Consider the following 17,193-nt stretch of genomic DNA (forward strand, 5'->3'; position numbering starts at 1 on the left):
GACTTTTGCATACTGTTGTTCTTACTCTTCATTTTCCCTTCCCACAACATATGTTTACTGGTTTGTCATTATTAGCGTATCAATACTGAGTGACAATCTGCCACTTCAAAGATTAGAAGACAATGAAGTTTGGGACCTGACAGCACAGCAGGTAGGGTGTCTGCCGTCCACACAGATGACCCGGGTTCAATCCCTGGCATACCATTTGACTCCTCGGGAATTACTGAGTAATTCTTAAGTACAGAGCTAGGAGTAAGTAAAGTAAGTAACCTATGAACATTGCTGGGTGTCTCCCCCATCCCCTTTCCCCACACACAAAAAAAGACAATGAGTTTCATGACTAGAACTTGAGACACTTCCTCCAGTTGACTCCTGGGAAAAGCCATATTCACTGTATCACTGTCATCCTGTTCATCGATTTGCTCGAGTGGGTGCCAGTAATGTCTCTATTCATCCCAGTCCTGAGATTTTAGCAGCCTCTCTTTACTCATCCTTTCAAACACTGCCCTATTGGAGGCTCTTTCAGGGTCAGGGGAATGAGGTCCATTATTATTACTGTTTTTGGCATATCAAATATGCCATGGGGAGCTTGCCAGGCTCTACCATGCAGGCGGGATACTCTCGGTAGCTTTCCAGGCTCTATGAGAAGAAAAGCCAAACTATGTTGCAAAAAGGCCTGAAAGGCTCTACATGCTAAGTAACTAAAGTCTTCTGCCTATATGGTAGAAAATAATTGAATCCAGAATTGAATCCTCGAGGTGTATTCAGTTAAGCAAATAAGTCTTCTGAGACTGAAACCCCTAATCTGAGCCACAACCACACAACTAAGTACCTATTGGTGCCTGACTCTGTGTGAGATAATAAATTTTTTAAAAAAAATTATTTATTGAATCACTGTGAGAAAAGTTATAAAGCTTTCAGGTTTAAGTCTCGGCCATACAATGATCAAACTCCCTTCCCTTCATCAGTAATTAATTTTCACCACCAAGAACCCCAATATACGCCCCCTCTCAATGCCTGTGAGGCAGATAATTTCTACTTAACTCTCTCTCTATTTTGATTTACATTCATTATTTCAACAAAAGATGACCATTAATGTTTGAAATTTCCCCCAACAATCAGAATTGCTGAAAAGGCATTGTGAAATAATTTGTTTTCTATTGCTGGTTATGAAAACCATATGATTTTGGATTTTTGATATTTTACTAATTAAGTCTGGAGGGATTTCTGTCAAGAGTCAGATAATTAGGAGATTGGTTTCTGTGCCTCTGGTGCCATGGCCATGCCGGAGAGCCGTTCGTGGGGTGCAACTTGTGGCCTCAGTAGGGCGTGAAGGACGAGCCAATTTCGTCTCCCATCCCATGAGGCTGCAGTTGCCCCATAACCGCTGGCTTATACCTGGCTTTCCAATAAGCTCTGAGGTGGAGGCCACCATGCTGCAGTGGAGGAAAAAGGCAGAAGGGACAGACACCCTTTCCCTCCCAAGGGGGTATGGCACCATAGTTTAACGCATAGTCCATTCACATTTCTGCTGCAAGCTGCTGGGCTCCGGATTAGGTCCGTGTGCCTCTGGTGCCATGGCCGTGCTGGAGAGCCACTCGTGGGGGGCAACCAATAAATGTTTGTTTTAAGCCATCAAATCTTCTATCCTTTTTTTTTAAAATTTTTATTAGTGAAACACCATGAGGTACAGTTGTAGACTTACACATTTTTGTGCTTGGGTTTCAGTTATACGATGATCAAGTACCCATCCCTCCACCAGTGCCCATTTTCCACCACGGGTCCCAGTATCCCTCCCACCCCCCAATCCCTCCCGAAGAATTACTAAGTTTTTCGACCAGAGGCAAAGTACAGCAGGTAGGGAGTTTGCCTTGTACCTGGCCTGGGTTCAATCCCCAGCATCCCATAAGGTCCTCCAGCACCGACAGGAGTGATTCCTGAATACAGTGCCAGTAGTAACCCTTGAACATCAGAGTGTGGCCAAAAAAACAATTTTTAAAAAATTGCTGAATCTATAAAAATATATTTACATAAATAAAGCAAATGTCAAGCATTTATCAGGAAAGAATGTCCTTTAGCTTTGTCCAAAGAGGTCTGGGTCCCTGGAACATCAAGCATAACCAGAGCAGCATACTGACTTAACTGTCTGTATATTGTATTATAACTGATGATGCAGGCTGGCTGCAATTATATCCACCCGTGTTCCCTTCCCTATGCTGCCACTGCTGCTGCCATAAGTTGGGGTCATACACCTTTCAGATGTGGTACTTGCACTTTTAGCTGTACTCACACAAGAGGTTGTATTGCTGACAGACTTGGCTCTGGCTCTCAATGGGGTCATCATCCTTTAAGTTGCAGAGCTCACACACACACGTTTGCTAGGGGCCCCAGTTCAGGACCCCAGTGCTCACACATCATCTAAGCTGTGCAGCTTGCCAGGGGTCACACCCTGTGGCTATGGTGGTGATCGAAACATCTGGCTGAAGTACATCCAGCATGCAGCGCTCGAGAGCACAGAAAGAAGAGCTGCCAGGAAGGAGTTTGGGTTGAGCAGTGACACCAGTGATATAACTCCCAGGCTCAGGTACACTTATTAGGCAGGCACTTTGGCCAGACTCATCACTCAGCCCAGCAGTTACACACACAGTGTTAGTTTTTATATATTATCCATTCCACAAGTATCAAAATTAAGCCCAAGCAAAATTTTGGTCCCTCAAAGTTCAGTATTCTGTTTTTCTCTTATTTCTTTTCTTTGAATTTTTGGGCCATACCTAGCAGTGCTCAGGGCATACTCCCCACTCCATACTTAGTGATCACTTCTGGTGAACTCAAGGGACCATATGTGGTTGAACCCAGATTGAACCCAGATTGATCACTGTCTAAGGCAAGCACCCTGCACACTATACAATCTCTCCAACCCCAGTGCCAGTGTTCTTTCCATTATGTCTTGCTGTAATTAACTAAATTTCCTTCTCTTAACAAGCATTCCCTACCTTTCAACAATTCACATTTATGTGATTTTTTTACTAAGAAAATATCACCATTAAAATTCCTAGGTTTTTTTTTTGTCAAATAAGTAGGACATGACAAACTTGATATATTTTGTTTTATAATTTAATAGTACTAATGGATATATTTCAGTTGTTTTACAGTATCAAGGCATCTAAATCACGTGAATTATAGAGTGACAGAATTATTATTCAAAAGATTTTGACTCTATCGATCAGTGGCTACTACCTAAAACAAAAAGAAATCATAATTCTAAGGAAAGATTGGCAATTGCGTCTTTCCAAAATCAAGTTTGAGTAAAAAGAATAGGTATGTATCAAAGGGATTTGGAATTTTTTTCCATAGAAAAACAACTTTATGTCACCATTTTTCCTACTAAATTCTAAGTAACTTAATTCAACCAATTAAAAAGGAAGTCATCAGTTGGCAATGTCACATATCTATGCATATTTATACACATATATACATATATATGTATATCGTTGTTTTCTCTTTTGGTTTTCTGGTGACTTGTGGCTGTATTTGGACTTACTCCTGCTCTAAGCTCAGGGATTGCTCCTGGCTGGGCTTGGGGGACCATATCGGGGTGTTGAGGATAGAACACAGGCTAGGGCTGGGCAATAATAGTACAGTGAGTAGGTCACTTGTCTTGCACGAGGGCAACCCGGGCCTGATCCACAGCATCCCAAATGGTCCCGAAGCACTGCCAGGAGTAATTCCCGAGTGCAGAGACAGAAGTAAGCCCTCAACACTGCTGTGTGTGGTGCCGCCCCCCTCCCCCTACACACACACAAAGAGAGAGAAAGAAGAACATAGGTTGGACACACACAAAGCAAGCAGATTGCCTGCTGTTCTATCACTCCAGCCCAATACAATTAAGATATATACTTAAACATCAGCATAGGTGATTTCTTGACCAGAAGTATAAAGTTAGACTCCCTTCTAGCAGTACTAGGCAACCTGGTACAATTTTCACTTTAAAGTTACATTTTACACCTTTTATGAAGCCAACATTTCAGATACCTCAAAGGCAAGCATTAGCTAGCCGGACTGATTACACTATGTTCTGAGATGGGAAAGTACTGTTAAACTGATCCCTGCAATGCCCAAAAGTAATTTTCCTCTATCTTTTTTTTCTCTGTGACCTTGTATTCCTCCCCCACCTTTTTTTTATATATATATTTATAGGAATACTGTTATTTATTCAGCCACTGATTAGGCTGATTGAATTGGACATGAACTCCACTAATTTTCCTCTTTAAATGATATTTGCTTTAAAAGTAGATGACTAAGATTGTGAAAGGATAACACACTCTCACTTAGTTTAAGGGGAAAAAAAGCATTAAACAAAAATACATAGAAATTTAAATCCTCTAGAACAAGAAGAGCGATACCAAATTTTCCTTCTAGTTCTGTATTAAGAAATTGACAAATTTTATGATTTAAATTCACATGCTGCAAAAGTCCAATTTATAGAAACTTAAAAAAATTAGCCATATCTGAAACCTATTTAAAATGTAAAGATTTCACATTAACCTTCAGGGCAAAGCAGTTTGCATTTAGAAACTGAAATATCACTACTGTTATCACAAGACGGAGATATTTCTCTGCTGCAGAACATATGACTAACCATTTTAACTTCATATCATCCTTTTATACCCAGATTATTCTTTAGTGGAATAAAGCAAGCTTAATGCATAACCATTTTCTCTATGGTAGCAGGGTGTGCTAATACAACAATAGGAGAAAAAGAGTTTAGGTAATTTTCAAAATTATGACCTAACTACATTCCAGAACCATATTAGCATCCTATATCACTTTTCTGACTCTGAGAAAATGAATCAATAGGCCTTTGTGCTCAGAGATTAGAATAATTACATGATATGTAAACCAAACTGAGATGACTATGATGGAAGGAAAAACTGACCAAATGGAATGAGGGGGGATAATGGAAATAAACTGGGACTGTCTGTCCCTGGAAAACTGAACTGGTGCAAAATTACCCAAACAAAAGTCTACTTGTAAGAGGCAACCAGGAAGAGAACCCCCAAATCAACTCATCTATGTGAAAAAAAAAAATAGGTGATGATGTACAGCTGTTTCTCTGCAAAACGGATATACCATTACTCTCACACCTACTTATAGCACTTCACTGACATTCTCATGGCTGGAACCATAGTACAGTGGATAGGGTGCTTGCCTTGTGCAGCTCACTGGGGTTCTATCCTCAGCACCCCATGTGATCCCGAGCTAGGAGTAGTTTCTGAGTGCAGAGACAAGAATAAGTGCTCAGCATGGACGGGTATGGACTATAAACAAAAACTAAAACTCAAAAAAAGAACACTTAAAAATATGCTCAAGTTTCCCTTTCTAGTGAAAATTTTATCTGAAGAATTTAAATTTTCTTAAAGCTATTAAGAAATACAGAAATACTTATGATGCTGTGAGGACTTATGAATGAAGGTCGTCAACTGTAATATACACATTTAATTACATAACTATTATTTTATCACATACAAGTTTTTCCAAATAACATATCATTAAGATTTTAAAAATTTGCATCTTGGCGAAAGAAAATCACATAGAAATTGCTGGGAAATATTAAAGGACAAATATTAAGTTCTAACTATAAAAATTTCATTTTCTATATTGATTCATAGTTAACAAAAGCATTAATCTATGGAGTTCTTTGTAAAAAATAAAAAACTAACTTCAACAATTCAATTGTGGGTGGTTCAGAATTAATAAGAATAGCAATGATACAGATTAATGTAGCTTGATTACCTACTATGTTAGGAGTATCTGAGGATCAGTATCAATCACTATAAGAATATACTATTCACTGTGTTTCTGCTATTTCAGAATGCATTAATAAACTGAAAACATGTTCTCCGAAGCAGGAGAAAAAACAATTGGTTCCAGGTGTTTCATTAGAATAACAATATCATCAGCCCCTATTATTATGATAGCCACTCAACAGGAAGGCAGAAGTACTAATTACCATATTTCTATTGACTAAATCAAAAATGGGTACTTGGAGGAATTGGGTTGGAAGGAAAATTAAACTATGTAAAGACTTTACTTACAGGTCTTTTTTTAAAAGTTCTTTTTAATGTTTTGGTATTCTAATTACTAAAATAATAAAAGCATTAACAAAAGGGGTACTATAGGATTCTATGCGTCAACATGGTAAGGAGAAATCACATACAGAGACAAAAACCATTCTTCTCTTATTAGCTTATTTTATTGCCTTTTATGGGAGGTGGACCGGGAGACTGGCCATCTTTGGGGTTCTCCTGGCTCTGAACTCAGGGGAACAGACATCAAACCTGGGTCAGCCTTGTGTAAGGCATGCACCATACTCAATATAGTCTCAGGGTCTTTATTGCCTTTTCTAAATAAACTGATGACGGGGGGGGGGGGGGGGGGATGAGGGGTGGGAGGGGATGCTGGGACCCGTGGTGATGGATGACGGGCACTGGTGGAGGGATGGGCACTTGATCATTGTATAACTGAAACCCAAGCACAAAATTTGTAAGCCTATAACTGTACCTCATGGTGTTTCACTAATAAAAAAAGAAAAAAAATATATGCAAATACTGAGACAGAGATGTGTATAAGCTTCTTAGAGCACGTTCTGACAACTTTATCTTAGAATCTACTAAAGGACTTTTTATTATTAAAGGGATGATTTAGAACCCTCTAAATCATCTTGGCCCTTTCACCTATGATACTATGTCAATGTCAATTTACCTTCAGAGGTCATGGATGATTTCTCAGCTCTACTTGGTACTCCAAAGAGTCAAGTCCAACAAAGAATGCTCCATAAAAAAAATAGCTTAGTCCCTATACTTTATATAAGTAAGATTAAAATACTTTTCTAAAAACTAAAATTCCAACTCCCTATCAGATTACTAAATGAGGATTTCTAACTTAAAACCCAGAAATCTGGTTATGGGAACCACTCCCAATAAAAGAATTTAAAAAGCCGGAAACCTATGGCTTCCAAGATTCTTGATGTTATTTTATGGAAGTAACGGATTGTTATAATTCTGTAACATTAAAGAAATTATGAACAACTAGAGCTTTAATTAAACAAATGTAATGGCTGGCTTAATCTTAAAACTGTTTACCAGAAAAAAAAACTGTCTTACTAGAAATAAAAATAATAGCTAAAACATCTAAGTTTTGAAAGAAATCATGTTGTTACTTAAATAATTTAACAAAATATTTTTGTGATGAGCCTTTAATTTTATTGAATTAAAAAATTCCACTGATGTTTCTAGAGATATATATTTTCTAATCTTTAGTAATCTTACAGATTTTAAATGTAGAAAAATTTCTCTGAGGGGCTGGAGTGATAGCTCAGTGAGTAGGGCATTTGCCTTGCATGCAGCTGACTCGGGTTCAATTCCCAGCATCCAATATGGTCCCCTGAGCAACACCAGGAGCAATTCCTGAGTGCAGAGCCAGGAGTAACCCCTATGCATTGCTGGGTGTGACCCAAAAAGAAAAAAAAAAAAAAAAAAAAAAAAAAATCCTCTGAATAATCTAATCCCAAAATAACTGAGAGAACAAAGAACTACAAGAGTTTAAGCAATATACTGAAAGGCAAAAACTAATAGTAAGACCAAGAGTAGTGTTGAAATCTTCTGTAAGTCGCTTTACCAAATTAAATTGTAAAACTTTGCTAAGACTGCCATTTTTGAGAAACTTTACAAAGTTTCAAAATGAAGTTGAGCTAACCTCTATAGCACTGGTATCTGATTTTTAATATTTCCGCTCATTTACTTTCTAATTTTTCTACAAAAAATACTTATAAATTTTTAAAGTTTGTCCTCACCAGGGCCCCTTGGAGGAGGGCAGATTGCATTTCCCTCTCCGCCCTGAGCAGAGCCCCAACAGCTGAAGACCTATGGGACCCAGCCAAAGCCATGCTGAGACCACTCTCCACACGCTTGGACAAGGAACTGGCAGAGGAACGCAGGTGTGCAGGACCCGGGGCTGAGATCTCTAAGCCTGCTCGGTTCGGGACTGGGCCTCCTCCACCCAGCTCCCCCACCTTCCAGTAGCTAGACAATTATACCCACCAACTGCCGTGTAACCCCATCAATGGCCAGGATACAGTGACTCTAAAACCAAGCTCTTCTTATTCTCTAGTTCTCACTCTCAGAGAAGCCGGCAGGCTACTGAGAGTATCATACCCACCTATATGCCTGACTATGAGCACCCGTAAAGGTGATTAGAGGCTACCCCAAAAGCTTCCATCCCTCTCGGAGAGCCCAGCAAGCTACCGAGAGTATCCCACCCGCACAGCAGAGCCTGACAATCTAACCGTGGCGTACTCGATATGTCAAAAACAGTAACAATGAATGGTCTTCATTCCCCTGATCCTGAAGGAGCCCCCAATATGTCATCGGGCTACACTAGCACGTGACAGGGACAAATGAAGACATTACTGGGCCCGCTCAAGCGAATCGATGAACAATGAGGTGACAGTGATAGTGATAGTGAAAAATTAAATCTTACTGTTTCATCTGATGTTCCATGGCGATCAAACTGGTAAAATGATGCTACATGAGTTATAATCCACCAACTAAAACCTAATGGATCCCTGGGCTGAGTTACAGGAAGAGAAGGTCTTCTTTGGTCACTTGATTTTTCAAAGAGTGATTTCAGTACTTTATTCAACCAGGTCCAAAATGACTATAAAAAGAGAGGAAATATGATTCAATTAAAATGCTCATTTAAAAACTCCTGATTTAGGTTTTTTCCCACATTTCCATAAGAAAACATACATAAAGGAGAATACAAAACATATGAATGTATATATACGTATATGTGCGTATATATATGTGCAAGACATACACAAACACCTGTTAATAATAAAAAACACGAGTTTAGATGGGGCTGGAGTAATAGCACAGCGGGTCGGGAGTTTGCCTTGCATGCAACAGACCCGGGTTTGATTCCCAGCATCCTGTATGGTCTCCTGAGCACCACCAGGGGTAATTCCTGAGCGCAGATCCAGGAGTAACCCCTGAGCATTGCCGGGTGTGACTCCAAAATTAAAAAAATTTTTAAAAAATCATGAGTTTCAAGAAACAGTACAAGAAAAATCATGAGTTTCAAGAAACAAGTACAAGAAACCTCTTGCACGAGAGAGGTCTAAGTTCGAACCTCAGCACCACACAATCTCCTATGCACTGCCAGGAGCAACCCCTTAGCACCAGGTAAGCTCAAAGGGCTAGAATATGCTTTGGAGCTTGAGTCTCAAGATCAATCCCCAGTAATGTGTGGTCCCCTGAAGCACCTCCAAGAAAGGAGCACTCCAAGCACTGAGCCAGGAATATACTCCAAGCACTGCCAGGTATGCTCTAAACATCAAAAAAAGGAAGAAAAAAAAGAGATAATCTGCAAAATATTGAAAAATTGATACCTACCATTTCAATATGAAAATATCCCATCAACTAAGGGAAAAATCTTGCTAAGATCACTACAGAGAAAAATGCGAGGGAAAAAAAATTAATAATACTTAAATTTGGGCACTGGTGGAGGGATGGGTACTTGATCATTCATTGTATAATTGAAATCCAAGCACAAAAATGTCTACAACTATACCTCATGGTGTTTCACTAATAAAAATTAAAAAAAACAACTTAAATTTATACTTAAGAAATGTGATTACTTACACTTAGTAATTTTACTCCTAAAATAAGAGCTTAAAATATAGTTCTCGTTAAACCTGTAAAAAGTAATCATTATTAAAATCAAACAGCTGGAACCAAACTCCAAACTGGAAAACTGAAAAAACTCTCATGAACATTTAAAGGTACTTGTTCATATATCATAAGGTATCTAAGTATCACTTCATAATGAATTTTTGCTATTCTCACTATCTTTTTTCTACTTATCTACAACTCAAATTAAAACCTCATTCTGAAGACTTTGGTCAAATGAAAGAAAATGGAAGAAAATTCAAATGAAAGAAAATTTCCCCATCTTTCCCTTCACATTTTTCTTCTACTTCCTCGAAAAAAGATACTATGAAACTGATAAATAGAAACTGGTTATATTTCTTCTGAAATCTAAATTTGCCACATTTCTAAACTATTTTCTAAATTAAATTACTCTAAGGGATTAAATATTTTAGCCTATAAGGTTCTTGATAGAACCAAAAAGAATTTGAGAAAAAAAAGAGACAAATCTTATATACCTCATATATGATTCCTATTCTAATAATAGGATTGAAATGATAGAAGACATAATTCAGTTAATATAGCATAATAGAGAACATTCTCTTACTGTTCTCTTTGATGGTGCTAGTTCATTCAGAGAAGGAAGTCTGTAAGATTTTTTCGCTAAACAATTGAGAAAGGCTACAAATACAGTACAGGGACTAAGGCATGTTCATTTCACGCAGCCCACCTCAGTTTGATCCCCGGCACTGCATATGGGCCCTCAAGCACTGCCAGGAGTGTGACCCAAGCCCAAAGCGAGCAGTCAGCTGAATACAACCAGTGTGCCCTATTGCCCCCTAGAAGAAAACCAAAAAAACTTAAAATCAATGATAAGAATTGTAACAATAACACACATATCAATTCTACAACTTACTTCTGAGACAGACCGTTTACTTCTGTGGTCAAGAAGATGAATAAGTAGAACCCATAACTCTTTAATGCATGGACATGGGCAATGGTGACTCACTAATGCTTCAGAAGGTCTAACCTACAGGAAAGATCCATAACAAGTTACTAGTAAGAATGCAAAATTTTACATGCCATTGCTTGCCCCAATGTTTTAAAACCATTATTTACATGACTTTAAATTTATTGTTAACTACATGGAACAGTTAATTTATTTTGGAATTTGGAGGGGGGACACACACAGAGAAGCTCAGGTTTTACTCCTAGTTTTGCAAACAGGAATCACTTCTGTCAATGCTTGGGGAACCATAAGATGCCAGGGATTGAACCTGCAAGGCAAGTACCCTAGTAGCTGTACTTGCTCTGCTGGCCCTATAGAATTTTAAAGAACTTTAAAGAACATTACATTTCGGGGCTGGAGCAATAGCACAGCGGGTAGGACGTTTGCTTTGGACGCAGCCGACCTAGGTTCGATTCCCTGCACCCCATATGGTCCACCGAACACCGCCAGGAGTAATTCCTGAGTGCATGAACCAAGAGTGACTCCTGTGCATTGCTGGGTGTGACTCAAAAAGCAAAAAAAAAAAGAACATTACATTTCATTGATCTTTAAAGTTCCATGTTAAAACTAAAAGTACAGAACTGCAGCAGAGAAAATTAAATGTGTGCTTTAATCCTCATGATCACTCCTCTCCAGAGAGCTATATAGTAAATATTTGAGATGTTACTAGCAATTATGGTCTTTGTCACTATTCAACTCTGCACACTATAATAAAACATTAGTTAAAAAAGGTATCACCATCTACCACAAGCCTATGGTAAGCATCATCCACAATGGGGAAAAACTAAGAGCCTTCCTTCTAAGATCAGGGACGACACAAGGATGCCCACTCTATCCAATTCTGTACTGGAAATACTTGGAAGAGCAGTTAGGCAAGAAAAAGATATTAAGGTCATTCAGGTAGGAAAGGAAGAAATCAAGCTCTCACTATGTGCAGATGATATGATACTATACTTAGAGAACCCTAAAACCTCTACAAAAAAACTCGTAGAAACAATAGACTTGTATAGTAAAGTTGCAGGCTATAAAATCAATACCCAAAAGTTCATGGCTTTCCTATAAACAAATTATGAGAACAAAGTGACATGAAAGAAGCAATCACATTCACAATCGTGCCTCAGAAAATCAAGTACCTTGGAATCAGCTTAACCAAGGAGGTAAAGAACCTTTACAAAGAAAACTACGAAATGCTACTTCAGGAAATAAAAGAGGGCATGTCACTATCACTGTCCTCCAGTTGTTCATGGATTTGCTCGAGTGGGCCCAGTAACATCTCCATTGTGATAAGTGTTACTGTGTTTGGCATATCAAATACGTCACGGGGAGCTTTCCAGGCTCTGCCGTGTGGGCGAGATACTCTCGGTAGCTTGCCAAGCTCTCCCAGAGGGGCGGAGGAATCAAACTCGGGTTGGCAATGTTGGCTGGGTGTAAGGCAAATGCCTTACTTGCTGCGCTGTTGCTACAGCCCCAGGAGGACATGAGGAAATGGAAAGATATCCTCTGCTCATGGATTGGGAAAATTAACAGTGTCAAAATGGCAATACTCCCCCAAGCATTGTGCATATACAATGTGATCCCTATAAGGATACCCATGATATTCTTCAAAGAAATGGAGCAAACACTCCTGAAATTCATATGGAACAATAAGCCCCTATGAACAGCTAAAGCAATTCTTGGGAAAAAGAAAATGTGAAGAATCAACCTCCCCAATCTCAAACTCTACTAAAAAGCAGAAATAATTAAAATAGCATTGTAGTGGAACATAGGCAGAGCCACAGACCAATGGAACAGGGTCGAATATACTGACATCTCCCCCCAAATATATGATCATCTAATCTTTGATAAGGGAGCAAGAAATGTGAAGTGGAGAAGGAAAGGCTCTTTAACAAATGATGCTGGCAAAACTAGACAGCTAGATGCCAAAAAATGGGCTCACATCTCTGCCTAACACCATGTACAAAAGTAAGATCAAAATGGATTAAAGACCCCAACATCAGACCGGAATCCATAAGGTACATTGAAGACAAGGTTGGCAAAACCCTCCACGACATTGACGCTAACGGTATCTTCAAAGATTACATGCCACTGACCAACCAAGTGGAAACAGATAAACAAATGGGACTATATTAAACTAAAAAGCTTCTGCACCTCAAAAGAAACAGCGACCAAAATACAAAGACAGTCTACAGAATAGAAAAGGATATTCACCCAATACCCATCAGATAAGGGGTTGATACCAAGGATATACAAAACACTGGTGGAACTCCACAAGAAAAAAAATCCAACCCCATCAAAAAGCAGGGTATTAAAATGAACAGAAATTTTCTCCAAGAAGAAATCCAAATAGCTAAAAGGCACATGAGAAAATGTTCTACATCACTAATTATGAGGGAGATGCAGATAAGAACAACAATGAGATATCATCTCACACCACAAAGACTAGCCTATATCCAAAAGAACAAAAGCAACCGGTGCTGGCGTGGATGTGGTGAGAAAGGGACCCTCCTTCACTGCTGGTGGGAATGCCGATTGGTTCAGCCTTTTTGGAAAACAGTATGGACAATTCTCAAAAAATTAGAAATTGAGCTCCCATTTGATCCAGCAATACCACTCTTGAGAATATATCCCAGAGAGGCAAAAAAGTATAGTCTAAGTGACATCTGCACTTGTTTGTTCTTTGCAGCACTGTTTACAATAGCCAGAATCTGGAAAAAACCTGAATGCCCAAGAACAAATGACTATTTAAAGAAACTTTAGTACATCCACACAATGAAATACTACGCAGCTGTTAGAAAAGATGAAGTCATGAAATTGCATGTAAGTGGATCAACATGGAAAGTATCATGTTAAGTGAAATGACTCAGAGAGGGATAGGCATAGAAAGATTGCACTCATCTGTGGAATATAAAGTAACAGAATGGGAGATTAATTCCCTGGGGTAGTAGAGATAAGGACCAGGAGGTCTGCTCCACGGCTTAGAAACAGACCTCACATGCTGGGGGAAGTCAGGTCAGACAGAGAAGGGAACACCAAGTAAAGGATGTTGGGAGGACCCATTCAAGTTGAAAGATGCGTGCCAAAAGTAGACTGTAAACCAAAGACGATGGCCACCTGATACCTCTATTGCAAACTACAACACCCAAAAGGAGAGAGAACAAAAGGGAATGCCCTGCCACCAGGTGGGATGGGGGGGGATGAAATGGGGGTGGTGGGAACGATATTGGGAACATTGATGGAGGAGAATGGGCACTGGTGGAGAAATGGGTAAATGATTATTGTATGACTGAAATACAAAAGTTCGTAAGTTTGTAACTGTACCTCACAGTGATTCACTAATAAAAAATTCACTGTCACTGTCTTCCCGTTGTTCATCGATTTGCTCGAGCGGGCCCAGTAACATTGTGAGACTTGTTGTTACTGTGTTTTTCATATGAAATACGTCACGGGTAGCTTGCCAGGCTTTGCTGTGCGGGAGAGATACTCTCGGTAGCTTGCTGGGCTCTCCAAGAGGGGTGGAGGAATCGAACCCAGGTCACCCGGATCAGCAGTGTGCAAGGCAAATGCCCTCTACCCTCTGTGCTATCGCTCCAGCCCAACAAAAAGATTAAAAAAAAAAGTATCAACAGAAGCATGAAAAAAAGAACGGGGGCCTTTTAGAGATTCCAATAAAATCTCTCTTACAAAATAGACAATATTCTCGATTTGGCCTATGGTAATGATTTCCTCACCAGGATCTAATCCATCAGTCACACACAAAAAAGACTTCTAATAAAAGGATTAGTATATAAATTTGATTCATGTGAGGCAGAATGAAAATTTTTACAAATCAGTTATTAAAAGGTAAAGGCCCTCCCGTTGATCGTCGATTTGCTCGAGCGGGCCCAGTAACGTCTCCATTGGAGACTTTGTTGTTACTGTGTCTGGCATATCGAATACTCTCGGTAGCTTGCCGGGCTCTCCGAGAGGGGCGGAGGAATCGAACTCGGGTCGGCCATGTTGGCCGCGTGTAAGGCGAACGCCCTACCCGCTGTGCTATCGCTCCAGCCCTTGAGCAAATCAGTTATTAGAAAAATATAATAGTTAAGTAACTTTATCACTTTTGCCACAAACTATTCTCAATTATACAAAAAGTATGAAGGGAGAACTATGTCTGGATTTCACAATGTAACCATTATTTTAATATGTTTTATGCAATTATAGCATAATAAAATAAGTTAATAATTCATTATTATATATAGTTAATCCACTATATAAATTACCTGTCAGCATACAGGAATTTATAAATTTGGTATTACAAAAGTTAAAAAAAATTGATATTATATAAGACAAACTAAATTTCAACATATAAATTCAATGGCTGTAAGGTTTATGTTTGTATTCTGAAATGTGATAATAGTGTATAAATATGTATTAGTAGAAAATGAGCATATTTTGTAATACCTATAAAACACTGTATGCACTAAACATTCTCTAATAAATATTTCAGTAAAGACATGTAATTTCCCCAATTTTAGGCCTCAAATAAGTAAAACAACCTCTATTTAAATCTAGTACGACTTTAAGTCCTCATTTAGACTTTATTAGGTAACAGCAATACCAAAGACTGCTAAAGGGTTAATCCCTCCTATTGGGACAAGTTTCCAGTTAATTATAAGCATCTTATTTTTATTTTTAACAAGTGAAAAGGCTATTTTTTTTAAAAAAAATCTTAAACACTGCCCATTGTAAATGTTTAAAACAAATAATTTTTCCAATTAAACTTCAATAATAATACAAATAATAATATAATACAAATAATAATGCAAAGTTATTATTAGCAAATACAGCACACAGCATCTATAGAAGTCTATTTAAACTAATTATCAAAAATACAAATATATTTTTAAAAGTATTACCTTGTCATACCTATTGAGTGACAGGCTTATTAAATCATAAAGCAGATTCTCACAATGTTCTTCAAACAGGCTGACGTTGGTTAAATTGTCACCTGCCAGATTCATAAACTGATAACCATATACAACTTGTTCTAAAAATGTAACAAATTAATTTTATTTAAAATTATAATAGATATTACAAATTCAAAAGAAAAGTTACTGCACACCTTTAACTTTTGACAATCTAACATTAAGTTAAAAACAAAATTTCTGGCATATTAAAGTTATTATTCAAGGATGATTTTTTATTTATATATAAAGCACTGTAGCACTGTCCTCCCATTGCTCATCGATTTGCTAGAGCGGGCCCAGTAACGTCTCCTTCAACTTGTTACTGTGTTTGGCATATTGAATATGTCACAGGTAGCCTGCCAGGCTTTGCAGCGTGGGCGAGATATTCTCGGTAGCTTGCCAGGCTCTCCTAGAGGGGCGGAGGAATTGAACTTGGGTCAGCCTGGTAGGCTGCATGCAAGGCAAACGCCATACCTGCTGTGCTATCGCTCCAGCCCTATATAGGTAAAGGTAAAGGTAAAGGCCCTCCCGTTGATCGTCGATTTGCTCGAGCGGGCCCAGTAATGTCTCCATTGGAGACTTTGTTGTTACTGTGTTTGGCATATCGAATACTCTCGGTAGCTTGCCGGGCTCTCCGAAAGGGGCGGAGGAATCGAACTCGGGTCGGCCATGTTGGCCGCTTGTAAGGCGAACGCCCTACCCGCTGTGCTATCGCTCCAGCCCGCAGCCCTATATATAAAGCACTAATACATTTTTTTAAAGTTTTCAATCTTTTAATATACGTAATTCAAGACATTTCTTTTTTCCTTTTTCCTTGGTTTTGGGGCCACATCCAGTGGTGCTCATTGCTTACTCCTGGCTCTGAGCTCAGGGAGCATACCTGGCATGGCTGGGAGGACCATATGGGGTGCCAGGGATCAAAACCAGGTCAGAAGTGAACAAGGCAAGTGCCCTTTACTTTATCACTCTGGAACTTCAAGATGTTTCTTAATGTCATTATCGTTGAAAAGCAATAATGCATACCACTTAAAAGAAAATGTACAAGTGAATCACTAGAAAATCTTCCTCCATATTACTAACCAATAAAGGTCTTTAAAATATTCTTTCAATACTGACAAACTGATGCAACTGTTCATAAAACAGAGTTAAGGTAGTAGCAAATTTTTACCTATATCAGAGTAATAACAAGTGCTTCTGAGGAAATACTATTGAAATAGAGTCTCTGTAAAAAATGAAATCATTTATCTGTACATATTTGTATGTTTTTTTTAATATGTTAGTGTACCACATACACAAATCAGGCATTAAGTCACTCATTGAAAAGCAAGTATTAAGTTAATGGATGGCTATACAATCTAATTAATATTTACATTATACTTAACATAAAATGTTGCAATATTGATAATAAAACCTAAACATTCATAAACCAAGACCAAAATTGTTGTGAAAAAAACAATTACTATCCATATGATAGACTCCCAATAATTAATTTTTTAAAAACAAAAAAAGGAAGAGATAATCAGCTGGTCAT

The 17,193-nt window shown here is 38.5% G+C and overlaps 1 protein-coding gene across 1 annotated transcript in view; it reads right to left on the reverse strand.

The window, feature by feature from the left end:
• The window catches only part of MMS22L (MMS22 like, DNA repair protein), a 123,623-nt gene that overhangs the window by 96,895 nt on the left and 9,535 nt on the right, over positions 1-17,193 (reverse strand). The window contains exons 7-9 of the mRNA XM_056125206.1: positions 15,612-15,742; positions 10,624-10,737; positions 8,539-8,715 (exon numbers count right to left, since the gene is read on the reverse strand). Of these exons, the coding sequence (XP_055981181.1) occupies positions 8,539-8,715; positions 10,624-10,737; positions 15,612-15,742 (422 nt within the window). The remainder of the gene's footprint in view (positions 1-8,538; positions 8,716-10,623; positions 10,738-15,611; positions 15,743-17,193) is intronic.

The sequence above is a fragment of the Sorex fumeus genome, unplaced genomic scaffold (genome assembly GCF_029834395.1).
Source record: "Sorex fumeus unplaced genomic scaffold, SorFum_2.1 ptg000054l, whole genome shotgun sequence".
Lineage (NCBI taxonomy): Eukaryota > Metazoa > Chordata > Mammalia > Eulipotyphla > Soricidae > Sorex > Sorex fumeus.